Raw genomic sequence first — 22514 nt, forward strand, 5'->3', positions numbered from 1 at the left:
ATTGCCCCCAGTGAACAAGTCCCTCTGTGATCCGCTGCTGTCCTCCTGACAGCAGTTTTCTGTCACAGCAGGTGGAGAGACTGCAGGCTTTAGAGTCAGATGGACCTCACCTGGAATCCTGGCTTCTCTGCTGTGTTACCAAACCTCTCCAAGTCATTTTGCTCATGTGCACTTTTAAGTCATAATACTTACCTCTAAAGGCTGTCAGGGTGGAAGATGACGTGGGGAACACTCAGCACCATCTTAGCACACAATCACGATGAGATACTCAATGAAAGGTAGATGATGGTGTCAGTGTTATTTCTTTAGGGTCTACCTTTCCAACAATATGTGTGTTCCATGAAAGTAGGGTCATGCTCTTAATCCCCTTTTTATCTTCACAGCTAAGTGCACGCATGACACATGAATCTCAGTAACCATCTACTGCAGAAATGCATGAATTAGTATCTTGGGATTCTGGTTCCAGATAACTCTGGAATCACAGGAGGTCAAAACCTTGCTCTGGTCCTTTCATTTTAGTACTAATAAGGAAAAAAACTGAGAGATGCCTGCATGTAAGCACCTCAGGATGGCCCACACTATGGAACCAGTGGCAAAGAAGATCTTTGAAGGAGTTTTAGTAGTTGAACTCTTGGGCATTTTTGGAGCATATTTTTTGTTTTATAAGATGAACACAAGCCAAGATTTCAGGCAAACAATGAGCAAGAAATTTCCCTTCATCTTGGAAGTTTATTACAAATCCATTGAACAGTCTGGAATGTACGGAGTCCTCTGATCAAGATCAAGCAAGATCAAGAAAAATGGTTGAACAGCAAAAATTAGGACCAGTCATCACGTTCAGCCTCCCACCTAAGGCGTTTGAGACCTTTGTGGGGGAGAAGAAAGATGAGCACACCACATTGCAGACTCCTGGCCCCACAGAACAAAACAGGAACTTCTGGTCTGCCGTGGCTCACAGTCATTTCCCATCCACTATGCAAATCCCCTGCTTTTGTTTGTTGCTTTCCTTTGGCATTTATTATTAAAGACTACTGTTTAACAAATAAAAGCCTAGGAGAAGAAAAAAAATACTGAGAGATGGACAAAAACTGTGCATACAGGATCTTATCTTAGAAAAACTGACTTAGAAAAGGGGGCAAGGAGGACCGAAATGTGGTCTCTGGGAGGAGGTGGAAGAGGACAAGCTGGAGATGAAGAGCACTCCCAGGGAGCCAGCCATCGGAGGCCAACTTTATTAATTAAGAAAAAACTATTAAAACATACTACAATCTACTGGTCACCCAGCAAGAGATGAAGCATTTAGGGCAAACTGATCGTTATCCATTTTCAGAGAGGGTGGTTGCGATTCATCAGTTGCATGTAACACCCAGTGCTCATGACACCAAGTGCCCTCCTTAATGCTCATCACCTGTTACCCCATTCCTCCACCCACCTCTCCTCCAGCAACCCTCAGTTTGTTTCCTATACAATTCCCTCTTTCTCTTCCCAGCACACACACCGATCTCACATCCCCTGACTGCCTACAGGATCGCAGCAGTTTTTACCTTCTCCCTCTTAAGGTTTTTCTGCTAATGAGCTTGGAGTCTAGCTAAGGATCGTAATGAGCACTATGACAGAAAATTCCAGGGTACTCTTAGAGAGAGGAAGGTTGTAGGGGTGCATATTTTAGATTAGGGAGCAGAGTAGGACTCCCTGACGAAATTAAATATAAATTCATGGTGAGATTTGAAGAAATACACTGCCTTAGCATCTCCACCATTCCCTCAGCTGGCCTCTGCACAGCCCTGCAAAAGGGAACCTCAAAAGAAAGGCCAAAGACAAACACAGCCAATGGAAACAGTTGTGTCTACTCACTTTGGGCAGGGTGTTAGCAAAGCTGCCTTATGAGAGTCATTTTCATAGGACTGCAGACCTTGATGTCCACTGTGGTTTATCACTGATAACACAGTACAGAGACAAAGCTCTGCATTTAGGATTCCAGGGCTTGATGTGAATGCCAGCCTCTCTCTGCCTGGTTCTGACTCCCTCATTCAGCCTCTCAGGGCCAGAGCTGCTTCTAGAAAACAGCTTTAAAAGCAGGATACATGTCCTGCCTTCCTCACGTTGTTGTTTTAAGAAAGAGCTAAATGAGCTACCTCATAAAAAAACACTCTGTAATTTATAAAGGGATGAGGCTTTCAACAGGACTTCTGTTCACACTGTGAAATTTTATATTTCAGCTAATACAGAAAATTTCCATGTTTTACTCCCCTGGACAAACACTGTGATCCTTTTATTTATCTCTCTATGTGCTATGAACCGAATGTTTGTGTGCTATGAACTGAATGTGTCTCCCCAAAATTCATACACTGAAGCCCTAATATGATGGTACTCTGAGGTGGGGTCTTCAGGAGGTGATTGGGTCATGAGGGTAGAGCCCCCATGATGGGATTAGTTCCCTTATAAAAAGAGGAAGAGAAATCGCCCCCTCTCTTTCTTGGCCATGTGAGGATACAACAAGAAGGCAGCTATCTACTAGTCAGGAACTGGGCCCTCACCAAGAACTGGACCCACTGGTGCCTTGATCTTGGACTTCCAGGCCTCCAGAACTGTGAGAAATAAATGTCTGTTGTTTAAACCCCCCAGTCTATGGTATTTTTGTTATAGAAACCCAAGCAGACTAAGACTAAGAGATCATATTTTTTTTAAGATTTATTTATTTATTTTTAGAGAGAGAGAAAGAGCATGAGTGGGGAAAGGAAGAGAGGGGGAGAGAGAGAATCTCAAGCAGACTCCCTGCTAAGCATGGAGCCCTAATGTGGGGCTTGATCCCAGGACCCTGAGATCATGACCTGAGCTGAAACCAAGAGTCAGATTTTTAACCAACTGAGCCACCCAGGTGCCCCCAGAGTCCGTAGTTAAAATAAGTAGATGTGATTAGTACAACAAAGATTAGAAGTGCAGCCAGGTGAGAAGATGAAGGGGGCCTGGTGTGCAACTTGACACAGGATGGTCAGGTAGGGCCTCTGATGAGAAGGAGATCTGAGCAGGTACCCACAGGAAGTGGGGGTGTCCAGAGAAAAGCACAGCAGGCTGAGGCGGCAGCAAATGCAAAGGCCCTAAGGTGTAAGGCGATGGCGAGAATGCACATGGCCGTGCCCAGCACATAATAAGCACACATTAAGCAGGAGCTATGTGATAATGACTATCATTCTCACTGCAGCCAAAACAGCCAGTTTCTATTGGTGAATGAGCCGAAGCCAAGGAAACCCAAGGCACCACAATGCTAGTTAGGTCCCCATTGGATCACAGCCTCCAAGTCAGAATTCAACTGTGGGGGCTCTTTTCCTGCTGCTACTGAAAACAGCCACATGGGGGCAGAGGCCGTTAAAGAGTAGTACCTGCACAGGAGGGTGGCCGAATAACTCTATTTCATCCTCGATTGGATCCTACCTCTTCCACACTTGCCCTCTCCCTGGCCCCAAACACAGCCTCTGAGGAGAAGAGGTCTCTGCAGGCATCAGATCACACAGTCGCTCAGCTCCCACGTGTTGAACCCCTAGTGTGTGTTCAGCTCTGGGCCAGGCACTGGGGACACGGAGCTGCATCGAGGGGAGATCTTTGCTTCTGAGGTGCTCACTATTTGGTGGGGAGCTAGGGCTGGAGAAAAAACTGGCTGAAGCAGCACCAGGGTGGACCTCAGTGCAAAGTGCCCCGAAGCACAGAGGAGAGAACAATCTTAGGGAAACCCACCTTGCATCCCCACCCCAGGCTACAGGAGGAGCCCTCATCATATGTTCTCATTGAACCCCCTTCCTTTCCTTCCTTTCTTTCATAGCATTTATGAAAATTGTAATGGAATCATGATTTGGGGGATTAATATCTATCTCCCCTGCTAGACTATGGGCCCCATGAGGCAGGGACCTTGTCTGTCCTATTCACAGCCACATTCCCAGCGCCTAACACAGGGCTGGCATGTGGCTGGGGCACAGAAAGACACCATAAATAAATGAATGCGGCGGAACACCAAAGCACTGAATTCTGTTATGGAAACATGCTATCAGCCTCCAAGATGGTTCCCCGGAGCCTCACCTCCTCATGCTCACACCCTTGTGTGTTCTCTTCCCACAGCACATCAGGACTGACCACATGATGAACAGATTACTGTAAACGGGTGCTGTGTGACTTCCAAGTCCTGGCCATAAAACATCGCTACTCACACCTGGCTCTCTCATGGATCCCTTACTCTGGGGGAGCCAGGCAGTCAAGTCATGAGGATCCTCAAGCAACCCTGTGGAGAGCTCCACACAGTGGAGAACTGAGGCCTCCCGCCAAAGCCAACATCAACTGGTCAGTCATGTGAGTGAGCCACATGGAAGCAGGTCATCCAGCCCCAGTGAAGCCTTCAGAGGACTATAATCCCCGCTGACATCTTGAATGTGGCCTCATAAGAGACTGTGGGCCAAAACCCACCGAGCTAAGCTGCTCTCTTCCTCGTCTTATAAGGACACTAATCCAGGGCGCCTGGGTGGCTCAGTCGTTAAGCATCTGCCTTCGGCTCCAGTGATGGTCCCAGGGTCCTGGGATCGAGCCCCGCATTGGGCTCCCTGCTCCGCGGGAAGCCTGCTTCTCCCTCTCCCACTCCCCGGCTTGTGTTCCCTCTCTCACTGTCTCTCTCTGTGTCAAATAAATAAAATCTTGAAAAAAAAAATAAGGACACTAATCTAACCATGGGGTCTACATTCTCATGACCTAATTACCTCCCAAAGATGCACCTCCAAATACCATCACTTTGGGCTTCAGCATATGAATTTGGGGGGGGACAAAAGTGGCAGTCCCCAAATTCAAAGGCAGGAGGAATTGACACCAGAGCTGGCGCTCTTCTTAACACCTCTGTTAGGAGAAATCCATGACTCCTCAACCAGGGGCCACAGTGGCCTCCATCTCAGCTCCCCTGACTCAGTGAGTGACCCAGTGCTTCTGCCCTGCCTGCCAGGTGGAACAGGACGAGGCATGAACAGCCTGTGTCTCTCCCTCTCCGGGGCCACCCTCGGCCAGGGGAAATTCCTCATAGTCTGTGCCACTCTTCCTTTCTGGCCTAGTCTCTCTTGAGCCTTCCCACTGCCTCGCAACAGTGACGCTACTCTGTGCCTAAGTGATCACCCTGCCACTGGGGGCCCCCCCTTCCCTCCTGGAATGAATACCCAAGACAGTGCAGAATCTGAGGCAAACTGACAGGATGTGATTCCAAGCTCCAAACCCACCCTGGAAACACTAGGCCACCACTAGGCTGCTCTTTTGGAAGAGGGAGGTGCCTTGGGCCCTGAAGCCCACATCTCAGGAAGATTGTTCCTGGAAAAATAAAAAGGAAATTTATACTTCCAGGGCAACTACTCTGTACGAGCCGTGGGCATTTTACACATATGTCTATCCTCACCATTACCCTGTAAGACAGGCATCACTATCCTCTTTTTTCAGATGAGTAAACAGAGGTCCAAAGAGGTTAAATAAATGGCCCAAGGACACGGACAACAGTTGTGTATAACTGGACAGGTTATGCACTGCATAATTCTAGGGAGCAGAAAAAAGTGACTTCAGAAGGGGTATAGTTTTCCAACTTGTATAAAGGCACATACAGTTCTATTAGATAACCACCAACCTCCTGGTCAGTAGTGGTTTGATCCTATATCTGTCTGACTCCAAAGCCCTTGCTCTTCCCCCCAGACCTCTATACCTTCCTTGGGATAGCTTCAAGCATTTCCACATCAAATTATTCACAGTTCAACCGGCAGAGATGGTGCCACAGACCTCTCGACCATCCCGGCTGGAAAAGATGTTGGTAATCAATAACCTACCTCAAGACCTTCCCTCTGTATTGGAAGAACACAAGGCCCAGAGAGCTACCCAAGATTATACAGCTGGGTTAGCATAGCTGGGACTTGCATCCCGTGCAGCTGAAGGTAGGTCTGGTCCCAATATAAAGTTGTTCTAAGAACAACCATAGATGATCAGAGCTGTATTATCTAAACTAGTCATCTCAACTCTTTTTTGCCTCAGTATCACTTTTTCAGTTGTAGATGGAGGCAGAGAATAAAGGATCTCAAGGAAGTGTCTCTCACCAGACAATTTTCTGAAGTCCAAGCTTAAAAGGGGGTTGGAAAAAAGTGGGAGCTGAAAGGGCCAGAGCTCAGAAGTTTCTCCAGAATAAGCAAGAAGTGCATTCCTCTGCAGGCCTTTCAGGTCCTGGGAGGGAAACCGTTGCTAAGTGGAAGCTTCTAGGTGCTCCCTGGTGGCCCTCCAGGCAGTTGGCATCCACCTTAAAGGGAGAACTCAGATTCTGCACAGGCCTCACTGGGAGCCCCTGAACACCATGGCGATGGCCCCTAGGCAGCAGCCCAATTCTGCCTGGGCTCCCGCCAGGGTGACAGGAGGAGCCAAGGGAGAAAGAACACAGGGAGGAAATCCGAGCACTCGATTTGCTGTTCTGTGGAAGATGCCAATTAAAATGTTTCACCCTTCTGAGGCTGCTGTTCGGCCCTGCTCCTCTTGGGCTGCCTCATTAACAGCCCTTTCTGACCACCACCCACCCCACAAGGCATACCCAGTTTCCTTTCCAGCCAATGGAGCCCAAGTTAGACTCAAAGGCATGATGGCCTTAAAGACCTCTAGAGCCCCAAAGACCCTGAAATTCAGGAAGACAGGATGACTTCCTAAAATCACTTAGCTGGTCTGTCCTGGCTCAACCGCATTCATAAGATGACATTTTAAATATCACTGAAAATGGTCTTTCCCACCTTATGTGAACCTGGTCCACACATTTTCCTACATGATTCACTGAGACTGCCCCTGTAGACAGCTGGTTTGGAACCACGCAGGAGGAAGACCCAGGACTCCAAGCTCCTAGGTTCTACACCTTGCACAGCCCAGGAAAGGACAGACTACTGAATTACCTGTAAACTGATACTGGAAGAAACTGTCACACAACATCTGAAAAAGGGGTCTAGTGACCACTAACAGATGTCTTTGCACAGCTGTCTTCTCGTTTGGCCTCTTCCTTCATACTTAGAGTCCAATTTTTGTAAAGCAAAGACCAACTTACCACTTCACAGGAGCTGAGTAAATCTTAAAGCTGGCATGTGGGAATATTTATGTAAAAGAAAAAGAGAGTATGGGAAAATTGAATATTTCCATGACGTTACTAACATGAACATGAACATAGGTGAAATAATAGTAAATAAACACCAGACCCAACACCAGTTAGCAAACTGAAAGCAAAAATGTACTTTTTTATTATAAAGCTTAGACAAATTATGCTTATCACAGAACTATAAGAATAATATTAGAGAATCTAGTAATCTAATAATCTCTCTCTTTTAGAAATACTAGCAGATTATATAAGAAAACAAAAATATCACCTCAACAGATGAAGGGAAAGTCTTTGAAAAAAACTCAAGGCTTACTTATGATTAAAAGAAAACAAATAAAAACAAAACAAAAAGGATGAGGTCTCTTTCCAAATAAGATGGAATAAGCACACTCCACCCTATCTCTCCCACTGAATGCAGCTACAAAACCTGAGTAAAATACATGGAGTACCTATTTGAGGATGCTGAAAGTAAACAGTAGCAGGCAGATTAAAAGAAACAACAATTCAAAGTACCACCAAACCAGTGGTAAGTTTTCTGGGTTTTCTTCTATTTTTCTTCTATTGTCCTCTGGCCATGCCTCAAGGCAGTCAAGTGGATATCAAAATGAATAAAGAGCAGACGTCACCATAAAAAAAGAGAACTCCAGGTGAATACTTCCAGGACTGGAACAAGAGTGGGAAATGAGTCTTCTAATAGCCTAAGTAGGGGAAAGCCATGTATTTTTTTTCCTATTTTCTGTATTCTATTGTATGTCAGCCCCTAGACACCCACAAGCCTTTACAACTCTAAAGGAGGAGAATCAAAGGATCTGTGGTCCCAAGAGAGTGCTAAACCCCCACTGCATTATTTTTCTCTCTCCATCTTCCTGCCCCTTGGCCTGGGATTCAGGTACAATCATGGGAAGTGAGTAGTAGAGAAACTTAAAAAAAGTTCCAACTTTCTAGCCAGAGACCTAAAAGAGGAGCCTAAAGAAGCCATAAAGTATAAGGGGAATTGTGGAGAAGGAGAAGTTCAGGAAAACAAACCAGTGAAAGCTATATGACCTTCCAGGCTCACTTCTGAACAGTGCATGTATGAATCTGACTCTTAACAGAATAGCATAGACCTTAAAAGCTGAACTGAACTAATCGACCAGTACCCAACCCAGACTGACTCCTGAGTGGTACACATGGGAGAGATCTGAATAACATTGTCAAGGCTTGGAAACAGAGCTGATATTCTAATCACAACCCACAGAAGGCAGTCAGAACTTTCAGTCTGAACACATCTTGGTTCCAGCTGCCAAAACAAAAATATCCAGATTCTCCGTATGATTTAAATAAGACCCAAAGTCTCATCACACAATATTCTAATGTTTAGGATAAAATTCAAAAAATTTATCTGGATATGAAGAACCATACATGAGTAAAGGCAGTTAACAGATATCCATGTTGCAATGACAAATTGTTGGAATTATCTGGTAAAAATTTTAAAGCAGCTATTATGAAAATTCTCCAACAAGTAAGGACAAATACTCTTGAAATAATGGAAAGATAGTCTCAGCAAAACAATGTAGAGAAAAAAAATGAGAGACTAAAAAATATTCAAATAACCCAAAAGTAAGCAGAAAACAGGAAACAAAAAAAAGAAATAATAAAATAGATTTAAACTCAAACATATCAATAATACATTAAATGCAAAAAGTCTAAATACACCAATTAAAAGACAGAGATTGTTAGAATGGATTTTTTTAAATATTTTATTTATTTATTTTAGAGAGAGAGAGAGTGAGAGAGCACCAATGAGGGGAGGGGCAGAGGGAGAGGGAGAATCCCAAGCAGACTCCACGCCAAGCACAGAGTCCAATATGGGGCTCGATCTCAGGACCTCGAGATCATGACCAGAGCCAAAACCAAGAGTTGTATGCTTAACCGACTGAGCCACCCAGGTGCCCCAGAATGGATTTTTAAAAGAGCCCAATTACATGAGGTCTACAAGAAACCATTTTAAATGTAATGGTATAGAAAGGTTAAAATCAAAAGGGTGAGAAAAGATATACCATGAAAAAACTGATCAAAATAAAGAAGGAGTGGTTGTATTACTCAGACAAAATAGACTTCATAAAAAGAAAATGACCAGAGATAAAGAAGAACATTAGCACAAAGACAAACATATAGACAAATGGAACAGAATGGTAAACCCAGAAATAAATCCATGAATATACAATCAACTGATCTTTGACAAGAGTGCCAAGCATATGCAATAGAAAAAAGACAGCCTGTTCAATAAATGGTGTTGGGAAAACTAGAAATCCATAGGCAAAAGAATGAAATTGGATCCTTATATTATACCATTCACAAAAATCAACACATAAGGACTTAAAGACTTAGAGGTAAGACCTGAAACCATGAAACTCCTAGAAGAAATCATAGGGGAAAAGCTTCTTGAAATTGGTCTTGGCAATGATTTCTTGATATGACACCAAAAGTAAAGGCAACAGGGGCAACCTGGGTGGCTCAGTCAGTGATGTATCCAACTCTTGATTTGGGCTCAGGTCATGATCTCAGGGTCCTGGGATACAGCCTCACACTGGGCTCCTCACTCAGCAGGGCGTTTGCTTGAGATTCTCTCCCTCTCCCTCTGCCCTTCCCCCCCACTCACACGTTTTCTCTCTCTCTCTCTCTCTCTCTCTCTCTAATAATCTTATTTTATTTTATTTTATTATGTTATGTTAATCACTATACATCATTAGTTTTTGATGTAGTGTTCCATGATTGTTTGCATATAACACCCAGTGCTCCATGCAGAACGTGCCCTCTTTAATACCCATCACCAGGCTAACCCATCCTCCCACCCCCCTCCCCTCTAGAACCCTCAGTTTGTTTCTCAGAGTCCATCGTCTCTCATGGTTCATCTCCCCCTCTGATTTCCCCCCCTTCATTTTTCCCTTCCTGCTATCTTCTTCTTTTTTTTTTTTAACATATAATGTATTATTTGTTTCAGAGGCACAGGTCTGTGATTCAACAGTCTTACACAATTCACAGCACTCACCATAGCACATACCCTCCCCGATGTCCATCACCCAGCCACCCCATCCCTCCCACCCCCCACCCCTCCAGCAATGCTCAGTTTGTTTCCTGAGATTAAGAATTCCTCATATCAGTGAGATCATATGATACATGTCTTTCTCTGATTAACTTATTTCGCTCAAATAATCTTTTTTAAAAATTAACTTTATTTTTTAAAAAAGGAAATATTTGCAAATGACACATGCAAAAAAAGACTTGTATTCAGAATATATTAAAAAAAACTCTCAAAACTGAGTAGTAAGTTGTTGGTGGGAATGCAAAATGGTACAGCCACTAAGGAAAAGTTTGGCGGTTCCTCATAAAGTTAAACATAGAATTCCCACATGACCCAGCAATTCCACTCCAAGGTATATACCTAAAAGAACTTAAAGCAGGGACTCAGATACTTGTACACCAATATTCATAGTAGCATTATTCCCAAGAGCCAAAAGGTGGAAACAACCCAATTATTCATCTGTTGATAGATCAACAGAATGTGGAATATCCATACAGTGGGATATTATTCATTCATAAAAAGTAATGAAATTCTGATATAGGGTACAACATGTATATACCTTAAAACTATATAACTTGAAAATTATGCTACCCAGACACAAAAGGACAAATGTTGTATAATTCCACTCATATGAGGTACCAAAAATAGGCAAATTCATAAAGATAGGAAGGAGAATAAAGGCTACCCAGAGCTAGGGGGAGCAGGGAATGGGGAGTTGTTATTTAAAGATTTTTTTTGGTTGTTTATTTGTCAGAGAGAGAGCACAAACGGGTAGCAGCAGGCAGACGGAGAAGCAGGCTCGCTGCCCAGCAAAGAGCCTGATGTGGGACTCTATCCCAGGACCCTGGGATCATGACCTGAGCCAAAGGCAGATGCTTAACCAACTAAGCCACTCAGGTGTTCTGGGGAGTTATTATTTAATGAATAAAATTTCTGTCTGGGATGATGAAAAAGTTCTGGAAATGGATAGTAATTATGGTTGCATAACATTGTGAAGTGTATTAATGACACTGAGTTGTAAACTTAAAAATGATTAAAATGGTAAATTTTTTGTTTTGTAAATCTTACACAATTTTAAAAACTCAATAGTAAGAAAAGGAACAACACAAAAATTTGGGCAAAAGACTTAGACATTTCACCAAAAATAATATATAGCAGGCTTACAAAGCACACAAAAAAGATGGTCAACATCATTAGCCATCAGGGAAATGCAATTAAAACCATTATGATACCACTACACACCTCTTAGGAGGAGTAAGATGGCTAAAATAAAAAATTTTGACAATACCAGATGCTAGTGAGGATGCAGAACACTGAAACTCTCAAACATTGCTGGTGAGAATGCAAAATGGTTCTGGAGAACATTCTGGCAGTTTCTTATAAAGTTATACATACACTTACTATAAGTATTTATCCTAAAGGAACAAAAATTTACATCACACAAAAACCTGTATACAAATGTTTATGGCAGCTCTATTCATAATCATCAAAAACCAGAAACAACCCAAATGCCCCTCAGTGAGTAAATGGACAGACTGTTAGACCATACAACAGAATACTGCTCAGCCATACAAAGCAGCAAGCTACTGATCCACGCAACTTCGATGCAACTCACGTGCATTCTGCTGAGTGAAAAAAGCCAGGCTCAACAGGATATATACTATATGATTCCATTTGTGTAGCATCCTCAAAAAGAATTAAATTATATGACAGAGAAGAGATCAGTGGTTGCCAGAGGTTAGGGGTAGAGAGAAGGTTTAACTATAAAAGGATAGCAGAAGGGTTTGGGGGGGTGATAGAACTGTTCTATACCCTCACTGTAGTGGTGTTTACACAAATCTAAGCATGTGTTAAAATACCTAGAACTATACACCAGAAAAAATTCTGTGTTAATTTAAAAAATAAAATTCAAAACAAAAAACAAAAATCTCTCAGCAAACTAAAAATTGAAGGGAACATCCATAACCTGATAAAGAGAATCTATCAGATGCGTACAGCAAACATTCTTCTCAGTGGTGAAGAATAAGAAGGAGTCCCTTGAAAGTCAGGAATTAGATAAGTATACCCACTATCACCGCGTCTGCTCAGCTAGGAGGCCTTACCAGCACAGATTATAATTTTCACGTAGGAAATCCAGGAAAATTCACAGACAAATAATTAGAACTAGTAAGAGAGTTAAGCAAACTTGCTGAATTTAAGGTTAAACAATAAAAATCTACATTGAATTTCTTTACACCAGCAATAGACATTTAGAAAGTGTAATTTTTCAAATGATATCTTCTACCACAGCACTAAAAATTTACAAGGTGCCAAGGACTAAATCTAGTTGAAACGTCAAGACCATTATGGAGAAAACCATAAAATTTTATTAAAAGATATTTAAGAAGGCCAGATCTTTGCCATGTTCATGAATGGGAAAACTCAGCAGCATAAAGATATCTGTTCTCTCCAAATAAAAGTATGCATTTTAACTGAATAATTTTTTGCAAAGCATTTAGAACAGTGCCTGGCATAGAGTAAGTGCTACATAATTGTTGTTGAACAAATAAATCAAAATTCCAACAAGGTTTTTCATAGAACTTGACAAGCATGTTCAAAAATTTTTAAAACAGAACAATGGTCCAAAAATAGCCAAAGCAATCTTGAAGAACAGAAGTAGGAGGAAAGATAATTCTCATCCTACCAGATATTAGCACTTAATTATGAAACCATTAAGAATGTTTTATTGACCCAGGAGGAGACACAAAGAATAGAATAGAATAAAGAGTCCTGAAATATTTGCTGTATGGAAACTTGATATATGACAAAAAAGGCATTGTAAATTAGTGGGTGCTGGAACTGTTTATTATCCATACTGGAGAAAAATAAAGTCCTAATTCATACCATCTACAACTCTCAACTCCAGGTAAAATAAAGCCCTACACATGAAAAGCAAAACTTTCAAAAGAAAATGTTTTTTCTTCAGGGTAGGAAAGGATTTCTTAAGCAAGATGCAAAAAGCACAAACCACAAAAGAAAAGATTTTTTAAAATAATAAAGCATTTTGAAACTTCTGTGTTTCAAAGATTCTATAAATAAAGTGCAATATAAGTCATCAAGCAAAGTGCTAATATCCAAACTACACAAAGAACTCCAATAAATCTATACAAAAGCAACAAATAATGTAATAATTTTTTAATTTTAATTAGAAAAGTCATATAAACAGGCAACTCACAAAAGAGGAAACCAAAATGGTTAATAAACACAAAAAGATGCTCAACCTCACTAATAATCAGGGAAATGAAAATTAACACCACAATGAAATACCACCAAATTAAGTATAGTGATGTTCTCTAGAGATAGGGAAAGAAATGGGGCCAGGAAGTGGTTCACACAGAGTTTTAACAAAATGTGTAACTGTGACAGTCACTAGACCTACTCACAAATATTTCAGTTCCCCTCCCTTAAGTGCATTTTCCCATTCTTTTAAGCTAGGCAGGTATGTGTGATTTGCTTCTGCCAAGCGAATGCATGTGTCACTTGTAGGTGGCAGCCTTTAAGTAAATATGCACTTGGTCCTCTGTCTTTCCCTTTGCATGACGGAAAACAATGCCCACAGCCTGGATCCTGGCCTGGGCCTCTGTTCCCCATGTATGGACATAAAGCATGAGTGAGAGGTAAAACTTTTCATTTGTTGTTTGTTTCTTTGTTTTAAGCCACTTAGATTTTTTTTTTTTGACGTTTTGCCATCCACAATTGTCCCTTGTTTATTTTTTTTATTTATTTTTTTATTCTTATGTTAATCCCCATACATTACATCATTAGTTTTAGATGTAGTGTTCCATGATTCATTTTTTGTGCATAACACCCAGTGCTCCATGCAGAACGTGCCCTCCTCAATACCCATCACCAGGCTAACCCATCCTCCCACCCCTCTCCCCTCTAGAACCCTGTTTGTTTTTCAGAGTCCATCATCTCTCATGGTTCGTCCACCCCTCCGATTTCCCCTGCTTCATTCTTCCCCTCCCGCTACCTTCTTCTTCTTTTTTTTTTCTTAACATATATTGCATTATTTGTTTCAGAGGTACAGATCTGAGATTCAACAGTCTTGCACGGTTCACAGCGCTTACCAGAGCACATACCCTCCCCAGTGTCTATCACCCAGTCACCCCATCCCTCCCACCCCACCCCCCACTCCAACAACACTCGGTTTGTTTCCTGCGATTAAGAATTCCTCATATCAGTGAGATCATATGATACATGTCTTTCTCTGTTTGACTTATTTCACTCAACATAATACCCTCCAGTTCCATCCACGTCGTTGCAAATTAAGCCACTTAGATTTGAGAACTGTTTGGTATAGCAGCATAAACTAGCCCATCCTAACAGAGTAGCACTGTATTCCTTTAATTGGATGGTGGGTATATGGATGCTCATTATATTATTCACCATACCTTGTAGGCCTAAAACATTTCATAATTTTTAAAGAATGTGTGATGGTAATGAATCATTATCTAGGTTAAGTATAGGAATATGTATGCCTTCATTCTAGAAATATCAATTGAGGGCTTACTATGTACCAGACACTGCTCCAGGCGCTTGGGATTCAACAGCGAACAAAAAAAAAGTCAAAGCTTTTGTGGAGTTTAAGAGAGGGAAAGCAGAAAACAAACTAATACACATTTAATAAATCAATTGGCATTATTCACTATAATGAAAAATAAAGCAGAGTTAAAAGGATAGAAATAGAAACAGTACTATTTTAAATAGCATGGTCAGGAAAATCTCTGATAAAGAAATATCTGGGGGCGCCTGGGTGGCTCAGTTGGTTAAGCGACTGCCTTCGGCTCAGGTCATGGTCCTGGAGTCCCTGGATCAAGTCCCGCATTGGGCTCCCTGCTCGGCAGGGAGCCTGCTTCTCCCTCTGACCCTCCCCCCTCTCATGTGCTCTCTCTCTCTCATTCTCTCTGTCTCAAATAAATAAATAAAATCTTTAAAAAAAAAAAAAGAAATATCTGAGCAGAGATCATAATACAGAGACTTGCAACAGGGTGCAACAGGGCAGGGGTGGAAGGGAAGGGAAAGTAAGGGGAGAAAAAGAGCAAGGAAGCTCCTGTGTCTGGAACTGAATGAGAGATCTGGGAACAAGACCCTCTAGACCATAAAGGGCCATCAGACACTCTTGAGCAAAAGAAGGATATGATTTGACATAGGTTTCAAAAAGATCAAAAGTCTGCTTCTCCCACTCCCTCTCCCTCTGCCTCTGCTCCTATGCTCTCTTTCTTTCTCAAATAAATAAAATCTTTAAAAAACAAAAACAAGAAAAAAAACAAAGCTAGGTGAAGGAGAGTTTTAAGAAGGAGGGAGTGGGCAACTATATCAAATGCTACTGAGGATCAAATATAATGGCTGCTGGATTTGGTCCATGTGGAGGTCAATGTGGAAGATCTTGACAAAAGCAATGTCACGGTAGTTGTGGTGGAGTGTGGGTTTGACACAGACTGAAGAGCAAAAACTAAGTCCTCATGTGTAAAAATTATGTTGAGAAATTTTCCTACCAAGGAGATCCAAGAAATGGGGCGATTACTGGAGGAGACCGTTATGTCCACACAGGATTTTTTTTTTAAAAGACAGAAGCTACTAAAGCATGTTGGCATGCTAGTGAAAATGATCCAGAAGAAAAAGAAAAATTGGTGATGCAGTGGAGGGGGAATAATTGCAAGCAAAATTCTTGAGAAGGTAGAGAGAATGTGTCCATTGCACAGTAGAGATATTAGCCTTAGACATAGTCTATCCACTGTATTAGAACAGAGTATTCAGGGAGAAACAGCAAGTGTAAAGTATGAATGCAGGGTATGTGAGTACACAGATGCAGGAAAGGTGTAAGATGTGGCAATGGGACCATGTGGAAGTTCTCTTCTGATTGCTCCTATTTTCTCAGGGAAAAAAGAAGCAAGGTCATCAGCAGAGAATGAGGAGGTGGTAAGATTTGTGAAAATTCTGAAAAGACATGAGAGGATATAAAATAGTTGTCTCTCAAAGGGAAGAAAGGTATTAAGATTTGCCAGGTAGGATGAGGGTCCAGTATGAGATTCACATGGTCATGAATTTTTACTTTTTTATATAGTTTTTTTTAAGATTTTATTTATTTATTTGAGAGAAAGAGAGCATGAGCAGGGGGGAGGGGTAGAGAGAAAGGGAGAAGCAGACTCCTCACTGAGCAGGGAGCCCGATGTAAGGATGTCCTGAGCTGAAGGTAGATGCTTAACCGACTGAGCCATCCAGGCACCCCTGGTCATGAATTTTTAAATAAGATAGTCAGCCTGGTTATATGTTTTCTCAACCACATTCCGCTGCCAGGGAGTAGGCAGAGTTAGTGGTTACCTGGCTATGTGGTGTTGCCAAACAAGTGGAGTAGAGAGTAAGTAGAAAGGGTATTCAAAGGAATGATTACAATGGTGGCCCATGGAAACAAGATGAGTAAGGGGGGAAGGGAGGACCTGACAGGGTGCTGACCAGGGAAAGAAGGTAGGGTCAATAGTCTGGAGTTCCCAAGGGCTTGAATAATTGTTGAAGGTAGGCTTGCTCCTATAAGTGGCCTGAAAGGAAAAAAGGATTAGTCAACAAGTAGGATGTTGTTAATGGGGCATGGGGGGAGGGGTGATATACAGTGATTAGTAATGACAAAGCCTAGGGTATGCCCATGAGAGTGAGTGGCTAAGAGAGGACAATGTCATTCAAGGTGAGGAAATAAATTAATAGAAAGAGCAAGATGTTAGGAGGATCATCCGCTTGTATATCAGAACCACTAAAAATTGTGACCAGAGTAGTAGACCAGATATAAAAGTCTTTAAGAAAATAAAAAATAATAATAAACAATAACAATTTTTTTAAAAAAGAAAAGAATAACAGAGAATTTGTAGATCCAACATTCACAAAAGAATATTTCTCTATTATATTTGCAAAAAAAAATGAAGAATTTGGGGAATCATCCCGGATTTGGGGTTACAAATAGTTTGTCAGATTATCAGAGATAACATGATGCCATTTTAATAAATAGTAACTAAAGTAATGACATGGCAATTAAGGCAGATCTAAACCTGTGGTTTTCAAAAATCTCTTCCTTGGCAAGTTGTTCTAAGTTAGTTCATACACCCTCTCCACTCACCCTCTATCACAGCTTTCACCCACAATGAACAACAGAAGTGCAGAAGGAAGACAAGTACTTATTTCAAGGATTCTGTGTTTCACTTATGTTTAACAGTGAGGGGACACGGATGAATAGAAAGATCAGGCATTCAACCTACTGGAAGAGCCCCCTGGGTCTCATAAGGCATACTGGCTCTTCAGACAGAAGGCTTGAATTCGAAGTTCCACTATTTAACTTATTATTTCTGTAATCTGCTGTAAATCATTTTCTCTCAGTATCTTTGCTTTTAAATCAGTAAACTAGGGATGTTCCTACCTAGAGGGCTCTGATAAGGATTGAGACACAACACGAAGGTTTTATAAGCTACGAAATGCAAAATAAAATGAATATTCAACTGTTCCCTAAAAAAAAAAAAGTCTTCAAGGACTGACTGGAGATGGTTTACAGAAGATTACAACAAGGAGTCGTGGGTAGTACAGACTGAGGCAGGAATTTCCTAAGACCTGGGGGCTTCTCAGGAGGAGGCAAGAACAGTGGCCAGAAGCAGCAACAAAGAGGAAGAAGTTCAGTACACACCTCTGGGCCTGGTAGGGCATGGGAGAATAAAACACCCCAGGGAAGCCATGTCCTCTGAAGACAGCCCAGTTCTAGGTGGAGCAAAAAGGTAAAGTGGCCAACCACTCAGAGAAAGAGTGAGGACACAGGGGATTTTTACGAATAGGAGAATGAGGGTTCCATTGGGCCCTGTGGAAGGTTGAAGGGAACAGGGAGAAGAGAGACACTGAGTCCAGTTAAAGCATATAAGAGCCATATGGAGATGAGTGTCTGGAAGATGGTGATGGATAACTCGGGGTCTTGGCTTTCCAAAGTGCCTGATACAAATGAGTTACTCCTGGGGGACAACTGTGGAGAGACCATCCCTTGGGCAATTGAGGTGGAAAGGGGGAACGTTAGGAGGAGGAAGAATGAGGCTTACCTGGATCACACAGGCATTATACACTTGCACAATGAACATATGCATGATGTATCTCTTATGGAAATGGCTCTGAGACAAAGAGCTTTCTACAAATGAACATGGGAAGTTGTGGCTCCACACCGGGCAGTGCCTGTCTTCCTCTGCTGATTCGCACACACTGTCCACAAGGCAAGGGGCATGGAGATCACTCAGATTAGTCTTTGAGCCCTCATAGTTCACCTGTCTGGGGTGATGTTTTTGAGGAGGAGGAAGCTCGTGACACTAGTTTAAAATGGGATATGGAAATTATCTATGGTTGTTAATGATCCACACCTTCCTTGACCCACGTCATGGGAAATGGTGCTGGTGGACTTAAAATGGTTTAAAGTGCACACTAGAAATAATAAAATAGAGTCCCCCAACCATCACACAGATCTGAAGGAACCTGGGGTCTTCAAGAACATTGTGGTCAAGGTGAGAGGTGGTGATAGTGGGGCCTGGAAGACTCCTTCTAAGGACGAAACAGCGGGTGATAAGAGTCAGCAGGTTCAAATCCTGCCTCTTTCCTGGGGGATGTCATCTATCTAATTTTAGTTCCTCTTCATGGACACGTAAGGGATAATGATACCAGCTTTTGAGAGTAGTTGTGAAGAGCAAAGTCTATGGAGCTTTTAGGACTAAATCAGTGCTAGTCTTCTTGATCACCTTCTTTCCCAGGAAGAAACCATGAAATCTGGGCTCTACAGACCTAAGAGGACAAGAAAGTATCAATATTCCTGATCAGGAAGGACACTTAGACATAAGAGTTTCAGAACTAGTGATAGAATGAAGCATGTCTCAAAAGCCTTTCAAAATGAAGATTTATGTGTCAGTGGGTTTCCAAGGAGACAGATTTTACAAAAGTTACTATGAGACACACTCCCTTTATAAAAACAAGATAACATCACGCTCCTGCTCTCAGCAAGTTCCTTTTGCCTTCTGACAAATGATGGAAATGTAGGAGGAAGAGGCTTAAAGGCAGGGTATGAAGGCAGAACCCCCACAATTTGTGGAATGAATGAGTGAGTGCTGTGTTCTTCCTTTGTGCAGAGGTGGGGGAAGAGAAAGGACAATGACATGGAAAAGTGGCCACATAAGGCCCAAGGAGGGAGCACAGAGGCAGTTGGGAACCCAGTCACTGGGCCTGGGACAAGCAATAGTGCTAGATAACAAGAAACAAGGCAAGAGACCAGGCTGGTCTTAAAGCTTTCGGTATACCTGAAGGCCATGCCGCCAAACTCAAACATGAAATCTGGCCTCCAGAGCACTCTCAGTGTTCCAGAACCAATTGCCCTGATCTGGCTGGTGCTGCACTGAAGTAGCATTCTGATAGCAGGTGTCTGTGAGCCCTGATATTGAACATGGAAAATGGAATCCACTTTAGTTCCTTTCTCCTTTGTGGGTATTTAGTATTTTCACCTAATCACCAGCTCCCTCAGTCTGAAGCACTGTTTTTCCAATGGGCATTCTATGGAATAGCAGCAAGGTATTCCACACAGGAAAGTGTTTTGTCAGATAATGCTGGCTAACCCTGCAAACAACCTCCCCATCCCAGAGACATGCAGGGCACTTTGGCATGTTAAAGGCTCATGATGTTCTGCTATAAAGAAACCTGATGAATATAGTGTTTCTAAAATATATGTGACTAGAAAACTCTCTTCCCATCCATACATGAAACATACTCCCTGGAAGTGATGTTTTCCTGGGGATCCTCAAAGATGGGGCTCACATGGTTTCATTGCCCAGTCACCCACTAAACAGACCTAAGCTAAAGACTTGGACTCTTCAAAAGTGAAGAGACATTGCATTCTTTCATTCTACAAATACACATGGAGAATGTAATGAATTTTTTAAAGATGTTGGTATCATGAAAGAGGTACAAGATGCTTATAGGACTTCAGAAGAGAGGAAGTTTGACAATAGTGCTAAACCAAAAACTTTATCTTATTTAAAGATGCATTTATTTATTTTAGAGATAGCAGGCATGATGGGGAGGGGCAGTGGGAGAGAGAGTCTGAAACAGACTCCACACTCAGTGCAGAGCCCAACACCGGGCTCGATCACGACCCTGAGATCATGACCCGAGCCAAAACCAAGAGTCGACGCTTAACCAATTGCACCACCCAGGCGCCCCGCTAAACCTTTTAGAAGGAGGCATCATGAAGGCCATGCCAATTTTCAGGTTCCTCTCTGATTGTCACATGAATATCTAAAACCATTAACCAACATCTGGACACTTTCTTAGACCTGACTGTGAGTATAGGTATTTTATACCTAGTTCTCCAAAGCTAACATTTGTTTCCATAAATCCATGGATTAAGAAGACTCTGTGGATAAAAATGTTATAAATGGGAGAGGGCAAATATTTTTCAGTGTATCATCATCCCACTTCCTGCACTGGAATCACCCAAGAAGCTTGCACATTCCCAGATCAACCCAGACCTTCTGGATCAGAATGTCGGGGGGAGGGGAGTCCCAAGAATCTGCATTTTAAACAAGCTCTCCCACACACACAAGATTCCCATCCATGCTTATGTCTGAATACCACTGAACCCAGGATTTCCAAAATTATTAAGAGTTCACAGGTGGCTTTTGGGAAAGACATGACTTGAAGAAACCAAGAGTGAAGATTGATGGGACTGAGCTCATGGCAAGTAGCAAAAAAGAGAGCCCAAGAAAAGGAATGTGTCCTTACATGGTAGTAGTGCTGGCCTTCAGGGAGGCATGACAGTGGGGATAGAGAAGAGGGAATGGATTTCACAGACATTTTACAAAGGTGATTTGACTCAGTTCAATAACTGAATATATTATGTGGGCATGGGCAAGCACTGGCTGTTTGTTGAAGTAAGGCACGTTGCCATTCAGAGCAGGCTTGGGTGGCCCGGGTGGGGAGGGTATAAAAGGTAACTAGTTAGTACTGTACATGTTGTATTTGACATTCCTATGGGGTGTATAAATAGATCCAGTTGGCAATGGGACATATGAGTCTTGAGTTTGATATAGACAATGAAGGACTCCATACAGAAACCACTGCTCAGAAACAAACGGCTGAGGTCCCCAAGGGAGAGAATTTAGTATTGAAGGGAAGACCAAATCCTCTTCAAATCAATATCATAGTCATTGAACACCAAGAGTGTGAAAAATCACTGGACTAGAAATACTTATATGCACAAGCCAGAGTCCTGGCCTTAAATGAGCTTATGATGTAGCGGGAAGTTGAGAAATAAACATATGGGGAATGAAAACATGTAAAATTGAAACAACAGCTTGGTTCAGCCCCAGAAGGGATTTTTAGAACCTGGAAGAAAGCCTACCCAGTGAATTACAGAGGTAAAAAGCCAGAGGACACAACAGACTGACAAAAGACCTCCAGAGAAGGTAAGATCTACCTAGACCTGAAGGACAGGTAAGATTTATAAAAGGAAAAAGTCAACCCTTGCAAACAACTTTAATACCTGTCATCAAATAGACATGCCAGGACCCTCTGCTGCAGCAATACTCTCTGGCCCAGGTGTGGCGCCATAATTAACTTCTAACCACACTGATGGGCAGAATGTCACCAACACTTGGAAAACAGAATACTTGGAGAAGAAAAACTTTATGAAAAGCTTCCTTTTGTTTTTGTGCCTTGTACATAAATGCTACTGCATATGTGAAGAACAGACATGAGACATATTAGGTGGGAGTCTCAGCAGAGTTGTTTATGGTAAGGAAGAGAAGCATCCATAGTCTTCAAATACATGCAGCTGTCATACAAAAGAGGGGCTGGATATATGTTCTAAGTGCTAATGGATGAGAGCTCTTGGGAGTCAAATGTTTTATAAAATATTATTAAAAAAAGATGTCCAATAGTCAAAGATGTCTGGAAGAAAGTGGCCGCCATGGGGGATAGGAAGTTCCCCTCCATCACTGGAAGTGTCTAAGCTGGGTCTGAACAAACTCTTAACAGGGATGCTACGGAACAGAATCAGATATGGGACAGAAAATCCCAGTTTCTTGGAGTTGCTCTTAAAGGGCCATCCTACCACACTGGTGACTATTTTTGTCAATTCTACTTTGGAGTAATTTAAAACTTTTTCTTTTTAAGAACTAAGTACCTTTCACAACTGCTCTCTCATGTATCTACCCAACAATCCATGAGATTATTTCCAACTTGCAGATAAAAAAAAAAGTCAAAGGCACAAAAATAAGTCAATCATTG

The 22514-nt window shown here is 42.0% G+C and overlaps 1 protein-coding gene across 1 annotated transcript; it reads left to right on the plus strand.

Annotated features, from left to right (window-relative positions):
- The first annotated feature begins 437 nt into the window (after positions 1–437).
- LOC118020941 (protein CEBPZOS-like) lies at positions 438–1058 on the plus strand. Its single transcript, XM_035020861.1, has one exon. It carries the CDS (start codon positions 545–547, stop codon positions 773–775), a length of 231 nt encoding a protein of 76 aa, XP_034876752.1. The 5' UTR covers positions 438–544; the 3' UTR covers positions 776–1058.
- The last annotated feature ends 21456 nt before the right edge of the window (positions 1059–22514 follow it).

The sequence above is a fragment of the Mirounga leonina genome, unplaced genomic scaffold, assembly GCF_011800145.1.
Source record: "Mirounga leonina isolate KUSES-001 unplaced genomic scaffold, KU_Mleo_1.0 Mir_174, whole genome shotgun sequence".
Taxonomy (NCBI): Eukaryota; Metazoa; Chordata; class Mammalia; order Carnivora; family Phocidae; genus Mirounga; species Mirounga leonina.

Coding starts and splice junctions, on each gene's coding strand:
- LOC118020941 (XM_035020861.1), top strand. CDS start 545: ATGCCTGCATGTAAGCACCTCAGGATGGCCCACACTATGGAACCAGTG.